This window comes from Puccinia triticina, chromosome 13A, assembly GCF_026914185.1.
Source record: "Puccinia triticina chromosome 13A, complete sequence".
NCBI lineage: Eukaryota > Fungi > Basidiomycota > Pucciniomycetes > Pucciniales > Pucciniaceae > Puccinia > Puccinia triticina.
The window spans coordinates 4,437,374-4,455,029 of NC_070570.1; the positions used below are offsets into that span (position 1 = coordinate 4,437,374).

Here is a 17,656-nt window from a genome sequence, read left to right on the forward strand (position 1 = left end):
CAAAGGCTAAGCAGGAGGTATTTGTTAAGGAATGGAGCAGTCTATGTATACTTACTTACCTGAGTAGTTTGACCACGGAGAAGAGGCTTTATGCTCGGTTTCACCCGCCGACAGTGGCGTGTTACCATAGCAGGAGTTTCATTGAAGGTTTGGTATCTATCAATCTCCCCAAAACTATTCACGCCACAACACGGCGGGGTCATATAAAGATGGATTTCCCAATCGCAGGGGACTAACTCAAGTCAATTCTCCCGCCGAGATCAACTTCAACCCATGCCAGATTGTTCTACACCCACCTTCATTTCCTCGGATAGCCCATCAGATTTATACACCACTCTACAACTCATTCATCTAGAACCTCCGGCCAATGGCTCTGAATTCATCCAAAGGGAATTCTACTGCGACAAAATTCATTATTCTCGACATAGTCGCATGAAAATTATTGATTGTTCAATGTCTGCGTGTGATATAAATAAGGCACTAAAGACCAGATAATTTAAGTAAATGGGCGGTATATTGTTCAAGCCGGGCAATCTGGCATGATGATTGAGTATCATAGGCGGTCCGCGTCTTGAGGCAGGATGATGGGAAAAGGGCTCATATATGAGCAATAAGCTCTTGGGAGCCTTTCCAAACTCCCTTCGGCTCGAGCGAGACAAAGCTGGTTTGGCCAGGCTCGATGCAGACGAACCGTTTCCAGCCTTCGTTTTCCATGTCAGCCATCGCGTTGCTCTTGGCCTCATGGGGGTTCCAGACGGTCAACTGGAGAGAGAGCGGAAGGAAAAAAGAGCGGTCGATTGCGACCTTCAGAGCCCAGGAGTATTCAGGATAGATAGATAGGAGGGCTCACATCGGGGAGTCCTTCCGTCTTGATTGTCATCTTCTTTCCATGCCCCAAATCGACTTCGATCACCGATGGTACGTCACGATATACTCGATCAACCTCCCCCTGTAGGAAGTCTACAGTCTCTCGATCCTCGATTGCCACCGCGCCCTGTGCCACTTTATCGGCAAACGACAATCCTTTCAGAGGTCCTAGACGGACGTCCTGTGGTGTGCCTTGGGTGGGCAAACAGAGGTAGGTGTGCAGGAGAGCTTGGAACTCTAGACTGGACTCGGACGGATTGGTGACCTCGAGGCTGGTCACCAGACTTTGCTGGTAGATCTTGACCTTGTAGAGACAATCGAAGGCTGGCTTGAAGACTTTTTCGACCTCGCTATTTTTAGAGCTTAAGCCTGTACTCAAGATCATCAACATCACGGAATGGCAAATCAGCCCAATTTGCGTATTACAGCGAGCGGATTCGGTGAGGGCTAGAAGACTCAACTGAAGCGGGCTTCTACCCAATCACTTCCTTCTTCCATTCCCTCGAATGACCACTTCGTGTTTCGTGCAAAGCCGTGTTGCGTGAGACTTGAATATGGTTCCCTTGAAGGTGGAGGACCAAAGACTACATAGCGTGGAGAAACTTAAAAACGGGTGCACTCCTTTCGCTGAGGTCTATGTTTTGTTTTCGATAACAACTCCACCAACCTGGGAAACAAATAGGGATTCCTCCTCTTCAATCAAACACATGCAGTAGTCCAGACGAGATGAGATGAGGATAAGCGTCTCGTTAGAAAACATTCGACAGCTGATAGAAAACGAGCCAGTGGTTTCAGATGCACATACCTAATGGCAGCCGGTCCAGAGATCGAAGAAGCTGAAGACAAGAACAGCTGGTCCTGACCCTGGACTTTCCACGAGTCTTGTAAGTAGCACAGGTTAGGGAACGAAAGATTTGTAAGTATTTCGAGTCAAGTTTCAGGACATGACAGCCAGTTTGGTCCTTCTTACACACGTGTGCCCCATGGAGTGCGATCGCGACATGAGCGAGCGAGGTCTGGATGATGATTGAGGATTGAGTCCTGGTGTAGCCCATGTTGGAATTGTTGATTTGTCGTCTTTCGGTTCACTTGGATGTATTCCTTGCAGATTGCTCTCCTCCCTCTGGCCCGAGCTTAACTAACCCTCTCGATCGGAGGGTCGGGGGGGCCCGACCCCGCGTCCCGAAGGGACGCTCTCCAAAGGAGAGGCTTACTTGTAAAGTCGGACCCGCGGCCTGAGGACAGTCAAATTTTGGCAGAGAAATGATAAAAAATAAACTCAGCACAAAGTTAAAAATAAATAAATGAACTCTCTTCAATGCCTTTTGGCACAGTTGTAGCTGCCCATCTTGAGCATCTGCTGGATTTTTTTGGGGGAAATTCGGCCATAAATGGCCTGCTCAGCAGCTATTTTTGCAAGAGCACTTACACATTTGGGAAATTAGATTTTGATGACCCGCCGGATTCCACTCTTGTCGGATCAGGGAGAGTCCCACGGCTCTTGAAGTATTAAAGTGTATTTTTAATGAAATATGTACATATTTGCAATTGGTGGCGCTTATGGCTTATGATGTATGCATTTTGCTATTTATGCCATAAGGAGCGGATCGATCCGAGAGTTTATCTGGGCCTGCATTGGGCGGATCACTCCAATGCCCAATACTCATCCATCCCCACAGTTTCCTAATGCTATGGAAATGTGGAGCTTTGAGGGCTGTATACCAAAAAACCACAAGCTTTTCAATGGTCTGGGAGGCGTGACCAGAATCAGAGCACTTGTGGGTGATTTGGGGGTTGTAATGCCCTCCCCATCCAAATGGCTGGTTGCACTCACGCAAGATTTGGGACATTATATTCAAGTCCCTCCTTCGGAGGCGCTTCGCGCCTCCTCGGAAGGAGGGGACTTGTGTTAAGTTAGCCTCTGGCCTAGGCTAGCTTAGCTAAGCCTCTCCAAGGAGGCGCGCAGCGTCAGAAGGGACTTCCGAACTTAACACAAGTCCCCTGCTGCGGGGCGTGCCAGCCAGTTCGCTGGCTGAGGAGACTTGCCCCTTGAGCATCCACATCCGTGGCTAGATTAGCCTGGGCTAACTAGCTTGGATTACGATTGGAATAGGATAATCCGATTGGCCATCCGCATGGATGGGGATTAGCGGCTCCGAGTGTCGGAGGTTATGTGTTTAGGTGCCTATATGTTATGTGTTTGGCACCTAAACACATAAAGTTCATCCTAACAAGCATGATGCATATTCACTTTGGGATTAGTCCCAGGATTAGTGGGGTCTACATTTAGAGCATTCGCATTGGTGCGGGTGTAACTCAAGGAGTAACAAATCTGCTTACTCCCGGATTAGTGCTAATCCTGCCCGGCAACCGCATCGGTGCAGGATAGAAAGCCGTGTAAGTATGTGGTATGCACCTACAGTTTATGTAAGCTGTGTTTGGTGCATACTTTTGGGTGGGAAGGAGTGTCTGCATGCAGTGCTTAGAGCATCCGCATCCGTGGCTAGATTAGCCTGGGCTAACTAGCTCGGATTACGATTTGAATAGGCTAATCCAATCGGCCATCTGCATGGGAGGGGATTAGCGGGTCCGAGGCTGTCGGAGGTTATGTGTTTAGGTGCCTATATGTTATGTGTTTGGCACCTAAAAACATAAAGTTCATGCTGAAAAGCATGATGAATATTCAATTTGATCTTAGTCCCAGGATTAGTGGGGTCTACATTTATATCCCACTAGCTCCAAATGGAGCTCCGGGTCAAGTTGATCCAACCCGATGCGGGTGCGGGGCCAAAATAAGTGCCCTAATCCGGGCTAACTTAGCGCCCGGTGTGGATGGTCTTACTCCCAGGATTAGCAAGGAGTAACTTTACTCCCGCTTACTCCAAATCGTACTCCCGGGAGGAGTTGAGTCCAATTAAATCGGACCCGATGCAGTTGCCAAGGAGGATTAGTTACGCTAATCCTCCCTTAATCCGCAACCGATGCGGATGCTCTTAGACCCCACTAGCTCCAAACGGAGCTCCGGGCTAAGTTGATCCCCGGTTGATCCAACCCGATGCGGGTGCGGGGTCAAACTAAGTGCCCTAATCCGGGCTAACTTAGCGCCCGGTGCGGATGGTCTGAGCATCCGCATTGGTTGCGGATTAAGGGAGGATTAGCGTAACTAATCCTCCTTGGCAACCACATTCGGTCCAATCTAATCGGACTAAACTCCTCCCGGGGGTACGATTTGGAGTAAGTGGGAGTAAATTTACTACTTGCTAATCGCGCTGCATGCATATTCACCACCAGGAAAAATAAATTGTTGAGAGCATCCGCATCCGTTGCTAAGTTAGTCTGGACTAACTACATAGCTTGGATTACGGTCGGAGTACATAAGCTAATCCAAGTGGCTGACTGCATTGGTGTAGATTGGGAGGTCCGAGGAGGACCCAGGAAAGCCCCTATGGAACACAGTAACCTAAATTCCCATATTTTTGAAAAATTCATAAATTTTTGGGGCTCATTCATACACGTTTTGTGTGTAGGTTCAGAGATTGGTCTAAGAATTCATACAAATTTTGTGCCTACGTTTTTTTGGACAGCATTGATGCTGCTGCCAAGGGGGGGGAAAGAAAAGAAAAAAAACTGGGAACCAGACTGCTGTAACTGTTGAGGGGGGGGGGGGGGGGAATGGGGTCACTTGGGCAGGGTTATTAAGAAGGACAGAAAGTGGGATGCAACCTGTGGATGGATTGGGTGGCGCAGGGGGAGGTGGATTGATATACTTTGTATATAATTGTGGCGGTGGTACTGGAGCCGCAGCCAGAGGGTAGACTTGATTCAGACTGAAAAATCATTACAGACAAGGCTTTCAACCTTAGCTTGAGCCCCTGATTCTCATACATTTTTGGTTACTACCCCCCTTGCCCTCAGAAAAAATTCATACAATTGAGGTGAGTACCTTTACCAGCCAAAATGACCATTCATACATCTGGGGTGCGTAGGTTTTTTGGTTTTTGACAAAAAAATCATACATTTTGGTTACTGTGTTCCATAGGGGCTTTCCTGGGTCCTGTCTGAGGCTGTCGGAGATTATGCAATTAGGTACCTGTATGGTATGTGTTTGGCACCTAAACACATAGAGTTCATGCCATTGAGCATGATGCATATTCATTTTAGAGTTTAGTCCGAGGACTACACCTGGGGAGTACCTCCACAGGGACATCAATTGGAATCCACAAGGATTCCACAATGAACCCGTGCAGCAGGCGGACCAGCGGCTCCTGGTCCACACGCCCACGTGCTCACCACCAATTTGATCCGGGGGGTATCCACAGGATCACCTCAACAAATCCACAGAAGCCTTGGGCTTTCCATGGGCACAGCGAGGACTCCTCGTGATACAAACAAGAGACCCCGGCCACAGCAGCCTCACCATGAGTCAAATGGTTGGCTCTAAGTGGATCCTTGGTGAGCTTCACAGCACCCTGAGCTTGTCCGTGGTATCCACTTGGGGAGGAAGGGGCACCATACTAAATCCAATGGATATCATGTCATAAATTTGTACCGCCAGGGTCCCAAGCTGCTGCATTGCAATCACTTGCCCGTGCAACATGAGAAAAAATAACAATCACAAGAAAGGAAAGCATGCAGAGAGAGAGAGCAACAGGGTGAAAAAAACAAGAATGAAGGATATTACAGAGGAAAAAGGCTGTCAGCCCCCCAGGAAAAAGAAGAAGAGCGAGACGCACAGCCATCCGCAAGCTCCTCTTGCCCACCATCACAGCAGCACACACAATCTGGGCAAGCCCGGCCGCTTGTTGTGGGCATGCCCACCGTAGTCGTTTTTGACAAGCTCCATTTCCACCTGGTGGTTGAGGCTGGCCTTGTTCAGCTTGGCCAGGGACGCATTGACCTGGCAGCAGTTCCTGACCACCAAGCCGAGCAAGCCGTGGAGCGCAAGGCCGAGCTCGGTGTGCTTGGCGTCCTTGTCAGGGCCGTGGTGGTCGAGAGCCTCGTAGGCGCTGATCAGCAGCCGGTGATGGTTGGTGTGGGGTGTAGGACTGAGGAGAGCAGTGCTGCCCACGAGGGACGAGCTTGCACGTGTTGGCGGACGGGCTGCTGCTGCTGAGCGGGTGAGGGTATTGCTTAGCTTGGCCAAAGAGAGCTGCCGATGGCCCAGGACCCGCTGGGATTGGAGCAGCTTCGAGGAGGCGCCCAAGCTCAAGGAGCGGTTTTCGGCGTGTTGGCTGGGCAAGGAGGTTTTTTCTTGGTATGTGCTCCTCAGCAGTTGCGCGAACGGCTTCGGCTGGAGGACCCCCCCTCCAGAAGCACCTCCTCTCAACGTCTGGTCTTGCTCGCCTATCAGTGTGGAGAGGGGCGAGCTGAGGATGAGGCTGCTTGGATGGGCGCTGATCCGGGAGGCAGCGCGAGCCAATCGGAGGTGGATGTCCTGATGATCTGTGTGTGTGTGTGTGTGTTGAAATGGATGAGTCAGTTGGCTAGTGTGAGTGGCTTTCGAGACAACACCACTAACTTTCTGATTTCCATTTGCTTGTCCGACTCCTTGACCCGGCCGAATCCGCCTTGCGCGGCAGCATAGACTGGGTGTTCGTGTATGTGGTGGTGGAAGTCTGGTCGGCTGGGATTGGCAGGACTCCCTGGGCAAGCCAGAAAAGGGCTGTGGGAGTGGGTAACGCTGGGGGCTGCTGCTGCTGCTGGCTGGGTGTGTGATCCGGGCGTGCTGGCAGTGGAGGTGATGGTGGTGCTGGTTGAGGTGGGGGTAATCGGGGCTTACCTTGCCACAAGGGGACTTGGTTGTTTTTTTTTTTTGGATAAAGCAAAGGAAACCTAACCGGGTGGAGCCGTTTGACAGTGATGAGACCCACAATGGCTGCGCTACAAGCATATGTAAAAGCATAAGTGGAGCAGCTGTGGAATCAGCATCACAGAAATTGACAAGTGTGGCTTCCACAGCACACAAAAGCTACTCTTGTGGACTCCACCGCAAATAAATTGACTCGCGGGGAGTCCACTGAAGTTTTCTTGTCGGAGCAACAAGGATCCAAGACCCCTGTCCATTTCCGACGGGGAGCCCACAATTGCCGGGGGCACGGTGAATTCCACGTTGGTTTCATCAATCTGGTGTCACCCGTTGGATCCACACTGCCTCGCGGTAAGAAGTACCCCCGCCGTGTAGTGGGGGCTAGATTTATACCCCACTAGCTCCAAACCAAGCTCCGGGTCAAGTTGATCCCCAGTTGATCCAACCCGATGCGGTTGCGGGGTCAAACTAAGTGCCCTAATCCGGGCTAACTTAGCACCCAGTGCGGATGGTCTCACTGGACTACAGGTAACATCAGCCTAAGTCCACTGAGCTACCCACCAGTTGCACAGTTGGCCGCATGTACAGCCCCCTGTAGGAAACAAAGGGGTCATTGTAGCTTATTTGTGGTAGTGCCAGAGCTGGAAAAAAGTGACAGCCATTGTTGCTTGATGTCACCTGATGTCTGGTGACAATTGATTTTTCCTGGTGCACATGCATGCAGACACTCCTCCCCACCCAAAAGTATGCACAAAACACAGCTTACATAAGCTGTAGGTGCATACAACATACTTACTCATCAATTAAGCCCGCACCAATGCGGTTGACCACCCGGATTAGCGCTAATCTGCTACTCCTTGAGTTACACCCGCACCAATGCGGATGCTCTAAGAGCATCCGCATTTGGCACTCAGTTAGCCCGGACTAGGGCACTTAGTCCACCCCCGCATCCGCATTGGCTCGGATCAACTTGGGATCAACTAGACCCAGAGCTCTGTTTGGAGCTAGTGGGGTCTATATGTAGACCCCATTAGTCCTTGGACTAAACACACAATGGATAGGACGGTTCACGTAGGGCCAAAATCAGCAAGACCAAAATTTATCCCACGGTCCCAGCCAATTTGGCTGGGAAGGCTTGCTGATTTATAACATCAGCAGGGTTAAAAAATCCCTACGTGAACCGTCCCAATATTCAACATGCTCATAAGCATGAGATCTATGTGTTTAGGTGCCAAACACATAACATACAGGCACCTAAACACATAACCTCCGACAGGCTACAGCCTTGGACCCGCTAATCCCCACCCATGCAGTCGGCCGATTGGATTAGCTTATTCCAAGCGTAATCCAAGCTAGTTAGTCCATGCTAACTTAGCCACCAATGCTGATGCTCTTAAGACCTAAGTCGACAAAATCGCGTGATGAGTTTCCCACCTTTTGGTGGGAGGAAACTTCATCCTCAAGTTGCTCACTTTCCTCAAAACTTTGAGGATTTTTGGGCAGGGTTTGTGGAAGAGCTGCATCTTCCTGTTCATCCCACTCAAACTCAGAACAAGTACATAATTTTGTGATTTTAGAATGATTTTTATAAAATCACACTTCAAACTTTTTTTTGCTTGAACAAGCGGTTCAAGCACCCTGTGCACACCTAAACAAGTCCTTGGGAGCTGAAAACAGACAGTTTTCAAAAATCATTATAAAATCAGTGCGGACCAGTACAACAGGATAAATAACACCAAAAGAAAGACAAGAAGCAGGCCTTACATGTCTGCTAAGGAAATTAGGTGGATAGGATCAAGGAAGGGGGTACAGGAGGAGGAAGTCAAAAAAGAGGGTTTTCCTGCGAAATCAAAAAACTCATCACGCGGGAATCCCGAATTAAGGTATAGGCCTCCACTGGCGTGGAAAGCTCCGCTGCTTGCTCCCGCTCCCGCCCGGAGGCCTAGTTAAGCTCGACATCTTTAGTGTGATGTTGCCTCCAATGATGATTGGATGTGTTAGCAGGGCTAGATTGGCACTTAAACATCCCCTCCCCCCTCAAAGGTTTTGCAATACTGACAGATGTGAGGGAGTGTATAGAGTTTACTTCTTTTTGCGGACAAGCATGGGGACCCTCTGGTTGACTGATACAAGGCAATGATGGCATGAGACGGCGGCCAACAACAATAGCCTACAGCTCTCCTTATGTGATGTGTTTCTCACCAAGGCTGTTGGAGTCATGGAACAAGCTGAACTTTCAAAGGGTGCAGATCATCCGGGGGCAGGCAATCATCTGCACATACAATGGCGGCGCGCTTGGCAACAACAGCTCCCATGCACAAAGAAATATCACTATCAATTGCAGGAGCTCCGGATCAACCATGGCAACAAGTAAGAGGCCAACAGTCAGACAATGACAATGGTGAATGCAGAGTCCATACCATGATGAATGATAGCTACCTCTTCTATTGGGTCTTTGAAATGGACCCGCTAATACTCCACTAACCTCCCCACACTCCCTCTCCCCCGTTCTCCCCATCCCCTTCTTTGTTAACTCCTTTATCTCCTCAGGGCATCTCACTCTCTGTGTCTTTGTTTTTTTGGGGACAAAATATCTTGCGCAATAAAATTAGGCTATCATAATATCAAAATATTTTGCACAGTACACTTTGGCTATCAGAATATTTGGCCAGGCATATGGTGGGATTGGAGGTATTTTCACAATTTTTTTTCTTTTTTTTTATCAAGAATATCTTAGAAAAAATGCTACAAACCACTTCAAGTGGTTTCTGAGATATTTTTGAAATATTTGGGTGGATATCCTTGAAAATATTTCTTGTATTTATGGAAAATATTTCAGAAACCAATTGGAACAATTTATGGTATACTTCAAATATCTGAAACACAGATGCTGTGACTTTTTCCTGGTGATGTATGTTCTGAATGATATAGAAAACATGTTGAACCTGCATTTAAACCACCTTAAAGATAGTTGACCATTGATTTTCATTCCATATGTTTTAAAAAGCAGTGATTGTTCTTAGTTTTTACCATGACCAAATCATCACCAAGGCTGTCACAACCAGTGTTGCAGAAACAGGTATAATTGATGAATGCTCTGTAAAACTCAGCCTGGTGTGCAGTGTTGCCTGGTGAATGCTTTAGCAAACATTTTGCAGAGCCAACTGTGAACAAGATTTTTGGTTTACAAGGTGTAGTGGGGGATGTGAAGTGAGTCTGAAAAGGGCTAAGCATGAAAATAGGGAGGGGGGGGGGAGCTGATCTTTCACTTGCGGGGAATGCAAAGTGCTTTTGGGGTAGGGTTGGTGGCCAACAGGCATTGGGGGGGGGGGAGTTGGTGCTACATGAGTACCAATGGGAAACCTTGGGCTTGCCAAATCATGAGTTTGATGAGAAGGTCTGGGTTTGGCTGGAGGTTTTCATGATGTAGGCTGCAGAATCATGGGTTGAAAAGGGTGTGAAGGGGACTCAACAACAGGAGATGGGAATGTGGGGGGGTCTTACACCCTGCAGCAGTGTAGCCGCTTTGGCCTCTAGTTTACAAGAAAACAACAGAGTCCATTTGAAATTCCATCCAAAATCTTCAAAACCCAATTTGACTTGTGATCCCCCCCCCTACTTTGGATGGTTCCTGTGGGACAGTTTAATTTTTATGGACTTGTTTGAATTAGAATTAGATAACAAAACATATTCCTGGGGCATTCCAAGTGAAGACTTAACTGTGGTACATTTGAAATTTTCTGAATGCCATTTATAATTTCCTCTGTGGTGCTGTTACAAATTTGAGAGTAGGACAAGAGGCATATGTTAGCAGATCTGTTCAATATCAAGTGTTGAGTGAACTGGATGCCCAGAAGGCCCAAAGGCTATAACTAAATCAGCACAAAATGGAATCTGATTTGGTCTCAGGCAAGAATTGGGACAAAGAGTCTCTCTTTGAAGGTTCAATCAAGTCATGTGGATTTTTCCCATAGAAGACCAAGCTGCACTGGGTTGTAGAAAAAATCAAATTTCACATTTCCTTTTCCCTGTTGAGCACAAAGCATACACTGCAAAAGAGCTGGGTCAACTGTAAGCAGTTGACATGTGGGACCTTGAGGGAAGCTTGTGGTGCTACTCTAACGGTTTTCAAAGGGTTCAATGAACCAGTCTTCAATGCACAGTGACTGTACACAATGCACAGCCACTGCCTCAGATGCAATTATGCAAACAAGTGGGGTTACAATTGCAGCTTGGTTGGAGCAACAGTGAAACCATTACAATACATGTATTGTAATGGTGGTTGCAGTGCATCATCATTGGCAAAAAATACATGTATCTTTCAAAATTTGTCCCAATGCGCTACCGCTGCAGTGTATATTATCAGGTTTGCCAATCTTCATTTCTCAGCGCATGGAGCAATCTTGGCCAGCCGCTACAAATCAAGCTTAACCAAGCCTTTCTGGAGGAGAGCCCCGCAGGGTCTCTGTCTCACAGAGAGGCTTGCCCCCAAGCCACCGATTTTGGTGTGAGAGCTGACAAGCCTGGGGCCCAACCAACCCCCATTTTTCCTTTGATCCATATATCTCACACCCATTTTTTGCTCAATAGGGACATGAGTGGTGCGGCCTTGTAGGCTAGCTTCTTGCGCAGGCAGCCATCCACTAATCAGCTTTTTATCCCCCCAGCTGGCCGCTGGACACCCTTGCAAATTCACTCCTGAGCTTGCTCCAACAAATCAAGGTTTTTTTCCAACTCTTGTACATCAAGCATACCAATATAAAGATTATGCATTGATCATGAATTGAGAAGTGAAATTGTTCAAAAATATTCATTTTCATTTAATTACAAGCAGAAAATACTGCTTCCATGCACTTACTAAAGATGCAGAAGTGTATAATCATTGCCAGAATCTTGGAAGCATGATTTTAAAAGCTTTAGGGCTTCAATTTGGCACCTGGGTGGCCCATTTGGCTCACAGGATGCTATGTTGGTGTGGTGTTGAAGTTTGACACCAGCCAAATGGGTTGAGGCGGTCCTCAGCGCTCACGCCAAATTTTTACTCCCAAGTCCCTCCTTCGGAGGCGAGGGGCGCCAGCCTGCCAACTCAGAAGGAAGGACTGACTAAGTTTGGCTACAAATACACAGTATTGCCAATGCGCTACCGCTGCAATGTTAAGGCGCTTTTTTTAAAATACGCTACTGGCCGCTGCAAATACATTTAGCGCAGCGGTTTCAGCGTTGGTTGGGGCATCCTGCATGTCAACTTTGAGCAGTTGACCCAGTTGAGTTTGCAGTGATACAAGCTTGAAGTTTTTCATTTGTGCAATAACAGCAAGAGCAAAAGAAAAGTTAAATACAAAACAGGCATGCTACGGAGGCAAAGGATAGAATCATCAAACACTATCGGACTAATGGTAAACCAGTCGGATCAGGTCTCGAGACGGGGTCGAATCGGTTGAGTGACCACTGAGGATTATTGAGGTTGAATTCAGGAAGAAATAAGAAGCCGGAGAGAGCAGTCGGGGAAGCTGATCAGCCAGTCAGAGAAAAGAATTTGCGAGAGCGAGTCGGCCGCTTGTCGATCGCTGATTAAAATGGAGAGGGGCTGATAAGATTTAGGAATATACGGATAAGACAGAACGTTACCAAAGCTGACCTCTCTCAGAATATCTTTCAAGATCTTATCCGGGATGATCGAGGAGCACTTTTCGAGGTCTACCAGAGAGGTTCTCATGTGGGACGAGCGGTTTACGATGCGAGCTGGGTGGGTCCGAGTCGCAAAGTTATTAGGACAGGAGCAGGTCGTGGGGTGTTGGTGACGCCCGATAGCTTAGAGGCGAGACTAGGCGGGCGAAAGATCGATAAGAGCGGCCGCTTCGGGCGCCATCAAGGGTTAAGAGAAGAGCAAATCGGACATCAACCTACGTTTTGTTGCCGGCACCGGGATCCGTCCTAGTGTCAATATTCAACAGGGCTTCTGTTATTCGACAACTGTCATTAAAGAGTAACACAGGCAAAGAGAGACTGACCTCGATGGTCGAGATGTCTATGAGGAGCAATGATCAATCTCGTTCTTCGTGAAGCCTGGATTCCCGATCAAAACGTTTGGATCAGACAATCAGTATCACTGCAATCAGTATAAGAATGTTTTGCTCTTAAGTCAGGGAGGGAGGAAACGTGGAGTGGCATAACGTACAGTGAATGCGAGCCCAGGCCACCTTGCTTCGGTTCTTCGAGTCGATTGCTGGATGGGGAGAGACTCTCAAGAAGTTGATCTTGGCGAAAACCCTCAGAGGCCATCACCGAGCACGGGATGGCCTGACATCATCATCGGGCCGGCATATCTCCAAGCCGACGCAGTAACCGCAGCAACATCTGGCCCGCTCGAATCCCGAGGAAGTTGAGCTTCATTAAAATTTCAACCGCATTTCTTCTGATGGTCTTGAAGGTGATATCCTCGTTGATCTGATCATTGTCTTCATCATTCGGCTGGTCCAAGAGGTTGATTCAGAGTAAACATATTACTCGGCAGCATCACCCTTGATCGCATATTCATCAGGTTCCGAGACCAGAAGATCGGATATTGAACCGATAGGTCTAACCTCGAATACAATCTAAGATCAGTTAGCAGCAGTCGAAGACAACCCTTCTTTGCTACGAATCAACTGTTCTCCTCTTGGTATATCAATCAAAGGAATCAGAGCCACACTTCATAACATTCAGCATGTACTGGCCATAATGTGATGACCACTGCAAGTTTCTTTGATAGTCGGATATTGAAACCGAAAGAGAATGAATGGCAAGCAGATATATCAGTTGCTGAAATAGATGACTATCTCGAAGCCTCTTCGAATGCAATAGATGTGGGGTCCAATGGCCGCGAAACGAGGACATTCCCTCAGTGATTGAGGTCTTGGAGGTATCATTGTAATACACCTTCCAACCTCTCGCGACTGGCTCCACTGCATATGAAAAAGGAGGAGGTTAGTGGGACAAAGCTTGCGTGAACATGAATGAAGAAAGTGTGGCTAACCTAAAGTGGATCCATTGCCGAGTGTATGCAACAAGTGAATTTGGTCATGGCATCATAGGATAAACCCTATTGCTCAGACATTTATCATCGTGGTCAGTTGGATGATCACAAATGAAAACCGTTGACAATCAAGCGAGGGCTGAATCATTGTAGGGTAGAAACATCAGAATCAGCGAGGAAAATATGGCAAGCGTTTTGTTTGTCCGATCACTTTGCCACTACGTACCTCATGTTCGCTCGCCTGATCAGCTCATAAAATAAATATCAAAGGTTGGGGTGGTACATGAGACCGTTCCCATCGAATGGAAGCGAATGCAGCTCTGTGGTGTGGCTCAGCGGATAGGACCGCGCACCTGGTGTGAGAAGACTACCTGGTCAAGCTCAACGCTGATCCTGAGAAGATTTAAAAATAGTTAGTTACCATATTTCGTTTCAGAAGAAGAAGAAAAATCCTAGCTCACCCATGCCATCCTATCGATCGAATGTGTGGATATAGCACAAGACTGCGTCTGTCTTTGAGTGCCTCACCTTACGAGGTGGTCAGTCAATCCAATTCAAAGGTCGATAAAAAGTATCAAAATGAGCGTTGATAAATGTACACTCGGTTGGATAAGACCAACTTGAGAACAGAAATCCAGCTCTACGGGATAACTACCCCACAACACATGGGTTGCAAGACTTGCAACGAAGCGACTTGTAACGAAGATACTTGCAACGAAGCGACTTGCTTCATAGATGATAAAACAGCCACAATGATCGATGATTGAGATTATCGGAGGGATCAAAATGGATGATCGGAAGGATCACGGTGTGTGAAGACATGGTCAAAGGATCCTAAGCTTCAAGAGTCATCTGAATCAGATGCATGAAAAAAGAAGGCTACAGTTCACTGTGTAGGGTAGGCCGATGATGATACTTCGATCGTTGGTCACATGGCTGTCATGATGATGCCTGGATAAAGAGGGATATGACGGATATGGTCGTGGACGCCTGAACGCAATGCCCGAGTGAAAGTCAGGTGCACGGCAGCGAGAGTACTCTGGAGAAAACGACTGGAGGAAGACCTCAGTCAACAACGAAAGAGAATATATAAGACGCTTTGGGGTTGAGCTGTGCGAATTAATCAGGCCTGAGTTGACTGGGCACCCGAAGGTTCAAAATGGACGGAATAGGAATAATCCTGACGATGGAGAATCTGGGCAATGCAGATGAGGAATACGAAGACTGGTAGTCTGTTAGAAGTGGAAATCATGAAGGAAAAAGTCTGGAGGGGGAGAGCTCTGAATGGGGGGGAGGGAAGCAGAGGGGAGCTGATGGGGAAGAAGATGGAGCGAGATGGAGGCCCTTTTTAAGTCTACTGAAGTTCGAAAAAAGAAAGCACAAGTCTTTGGGGCACACTAGGTCACAATGCGTCAGTTTTGGCCCAACGGAATCCGACCAATCCTGACGCGCCGTTGGATATTCTTTGGGGCACACGAAGTCACACTACGACAGTGCTGGCCCAACGGAATCCGACCAATCCTGGCGCGCCGTTGGATATGGAAAACTCGGGGAACAAACACGATGCTTTTTTTTCTTGTCCTTTGTAATAGTATGAGTTTACAGTCTATGTGAAAATCTACCACCGAGCCAAATGACGGTTTGTAAACTCTCCTTTTGCGTTACTTGCCGCTAGGCAATACAAACATCAAAGGGTTGTTGAACCTAGTTAAATTTGTTTGTAAGTATTCTTCTCTGGGGCTACACTGTCACGCCAGTCATGTGAAGCTGTAACTCGACTGCAGCCTGCTTTTCGGGTACGTAGCATGATATTTCAGGGATCAACAGTCGAATCAAGCACCGAGGAGATGGTTTGTCCTCCTCCCCCAAAGACATGAATGCCGACCACTTCAAGCTCTCGAGGCACAGGAGATCCAACTGTTTCTGTAGCCTTCAGTCGGTATCTTATCCGTTTGGAGTAGTACGTATCCTGGAAGGCATCAGCAAATCGGTATATACTCTAATGAAGTACAATGTTAGAAGCCCTTGAGCAATGTTGACAGAATCTATCTTCTACAGCCCACCATGTAGTGTATGTACACATGAGTCGTCTCTGGTTCTAACCATCTTGCTCTCTCCCAAGCTATGTAGCAAAAGTTCAAGCATGATATTCACCGCCAGATAGCTTTTTTTCTCTCCATGCTGAACCCACAATGTGATATTGTATATAACATGAAGCTTGGATAATTTGAAGATGGAGGGGGATGTATAATACTAAATAGTCCTTCCATTGCCAGGCAATACCCTCACGGGGGACTTGAGGTTCTGAGGCTCTACTGATGAGGAAGGGTCAGTTTTGCATTCCTTTAATACAGATGCGATTTGCACAAGGGTGCAATTCTAAAATGTCCAGGGAATCGTAGACTTGATATCGGGCTGGTGAATCCTTGGCGGCCTCTAGAAAAGTTTGCTCGCCGGTGCCTTGAATTCATGCATCCCTCTTCGACCAGCCGCATGTCAATGAGGATAAATTGCACCAGCCTTTTGCTCCCAACGGACCCTTCCTTGGTGGTTGACCGCTCATGTCATAGCTTCGAGTAACTATACATCTCCCAATTGGACGGCCATTCTAGACCGCGCGAACGACGGGTGCAATAGCAGTCTGAGTGCGCAATTTCTATGCATAGATATTACTTATTTCCCAGCCTGATAGAAGCAACTTCTCCTTCACCCGTACTACTGTTTCACGTAGTCTATGTTACCAATTTTTACCAACAACAAATATCAATTACGGCTATCACTCTATTGAACACAGGAAGTGATTCTCCAGTTGAATTAACTTTCACATGTTACTCTTTCTCTAGCGCCTAGCTATCCCTTCCGGATTCAAATGTAAAGATGGTTTGAAACCGCATGCTGAACCTTACTATTGCGGCAGAAATAGATTTGAATCAGATACACAGGGCAGAATATTTCTACACGACGAAGGGATGGACTACATACCCTCTTAAGTCCGCTCTAAACCCGGTCGACGTAAGAAATATTTATAATTAGAACATATCTGCCCATATTCTATTCAGGGATCCAGCTAAGCTACGTGCAAAGGTGAAAAATCCACCTGCCTTAACTTCAGGATCGGCGACAGGATCATCGAAAAGAACCGCGAGAGGCATGGATCACTCAATCCTTCTTACTGTTGAGAACTCAGGTACATAGGTTTTTTGGTTTGCATTGGCTTTGAGTAAAACCAACTGAGACGGCTTGTAGAAATAAGTTGTAGGAGAAGGAGAACCGCATTTCGGTTATTTATTTTAGTGGGGCAGCAACATACAAGTGTAGCAATAAACTACTTCCTAACATGCGTTGATTCACACAACAAATGTGGGAGTTTTGGAATAATTCAAGGGTAATTTTTATGAGAAATGTAACAGAGCAGAAAAGCTTGTGTTTATCAAAAATGCAGGCCAATTATTCAAGTTAAAATAGTTGACTTGAGTACCACTTATTTCAAGGTTCCTAATTCCCAAGACAACTGTGGTAGGAAAATCTGGAAGATTGAATATTTGGTAAGTGGGCTTGGTTTGGGAAGCAGTTTGGGTTCCGGGTGAAATTGGCCCAGCTTGGGTGCTAAGGTTGTGGGTTTTCCTGGGTTTGGGCACCCAACAAGTGAAGCAATTCCCAGATCATGCCATGCAATCATGTTCAATTATGTTCCAAGTTTGATATAACCTTTGGCTTCATCAAAACACTAAGGTTTTTACTGGAGGGCTGCATCCTTTGAGTGCTTCAACTCTGAGGGATCTAAAAAGGATTGGTACATATATTTATTGCATAAGTGGATTTTTTTCATCAAAAATAATCTAAATTTACAGAAAAGAGAATATCAGTAACTGCTAACTTGCTATCCAAGAAAATTGGTTCAATCAAAATGAATCTCACTATCATCTCTAGAACTTAAGACTTGCCTTTGTTGATTATGGATGATGGTT

At 47.0% G+C, this 17,656-nt stretch overlaps 1 protein-coding gene across 1 annotated transcript; it reads right to left on the reverse strand.

Annotated features, from left to right (window-relative positions):
* Positions 1-597: 597 nt before the first annotated feature.
* Positions 598-1,922, reverse strand: PtA15_13A391 (uncharacterized protein; the record flags this gene model as incomplete). The annotated part of the gene is made up of 6 exons (XM_053162584.1): positions 598-762; positions 851-1,236; positions 1,329-1,451; positions 1,535-1,560; positions 1,673-1,748; positions 1,838-1,922. The coding sequence occupies 6 exons, from the start codon at positions 1,920-1,922 to the stop codon at positions 598-600; spliced, it is 861 nt and encodes a 286-aa protein (XP_053026546.1).
* Positions 1,923-17,656: the final 15,734 nt, after the last annotated feature.